Source organism: Tarenaya hassleriana, unplaced genomic scaffold, assembly GCF_000463585.1.
Source record: "Tarenaya hassleriana unplaced genomic scaffold, ASM46358v1 Cleome6250, whole genome shotgun sequence".
Lineage (NCBI taxonomy): Eukaryota > Viridiplantae > Streptophyta > Magnoliopsida > Brassicales > Cleomaceae > Tarenaya > Tarenaya hassleriana.
The window spans coordinates 1-423 of NW_010968767.1; the positions used below are offsets into that span (position 1 = coordinate 1).

Consider the following 423-nt stretch of genomic DNA (forward strand, 5'->3'; position numbering starts at 1 on the left):
ACGGTATCCACGAGGTGTTCATGATCGGCAGGGCACAAACCCTAATCGCGCTCTGCAGTACTGTCCCCGGTTACTGGTTCACGGTCGCATTCATCGATATAATTGGAAGGTTCTGGATCCAACTGATGGGATTCTTCTTCATGACGGTCTTCATGTTCGCCATAGCCTTCCCATACAACCACTGGATCAAGCCGGACAACCGCATCGGATTCGTGGTGATGTACTCTCTCACTTTCTTCTTCGCCAACTTTGGACCGAATGCCACGACGTTCATCGTCCCGGCAGAGATCTTCCCGGCCAGGCTGAGGTCGACGTGCCACGGAATCTCTGCCGCGACAGGGAAAGCGGGTGCGATCGTGGGGGCGTTCGGATTCTTATACGCAGCGCAGCCAAAGGACAAGACGAAGGTGGACGCAGGATACC

General features: G+C 55.1%; 1 protein-coding gene across 1 annotated transcript; it reads left to right on the plus strand.

Annotated features, from left to right (window-relative positions):
- Window positions 1–8: 8 nt before the first annotated feature.
- LOC104799998 (probable inorganic phosphate transporter 1-3) lies at window positions 9–420 on the plus strand (the record flags this gene model as incomplete). The annotated part of the gene is made up of 1 exon (XM_010522696.1): window positions 9–420. A coding segment is annotated over one exon (412 nt), but the record flags the coding sequence as incomplete, so codon positions are not given.
- Window positions 421–423: the final 3 nt, after the last annotated feature.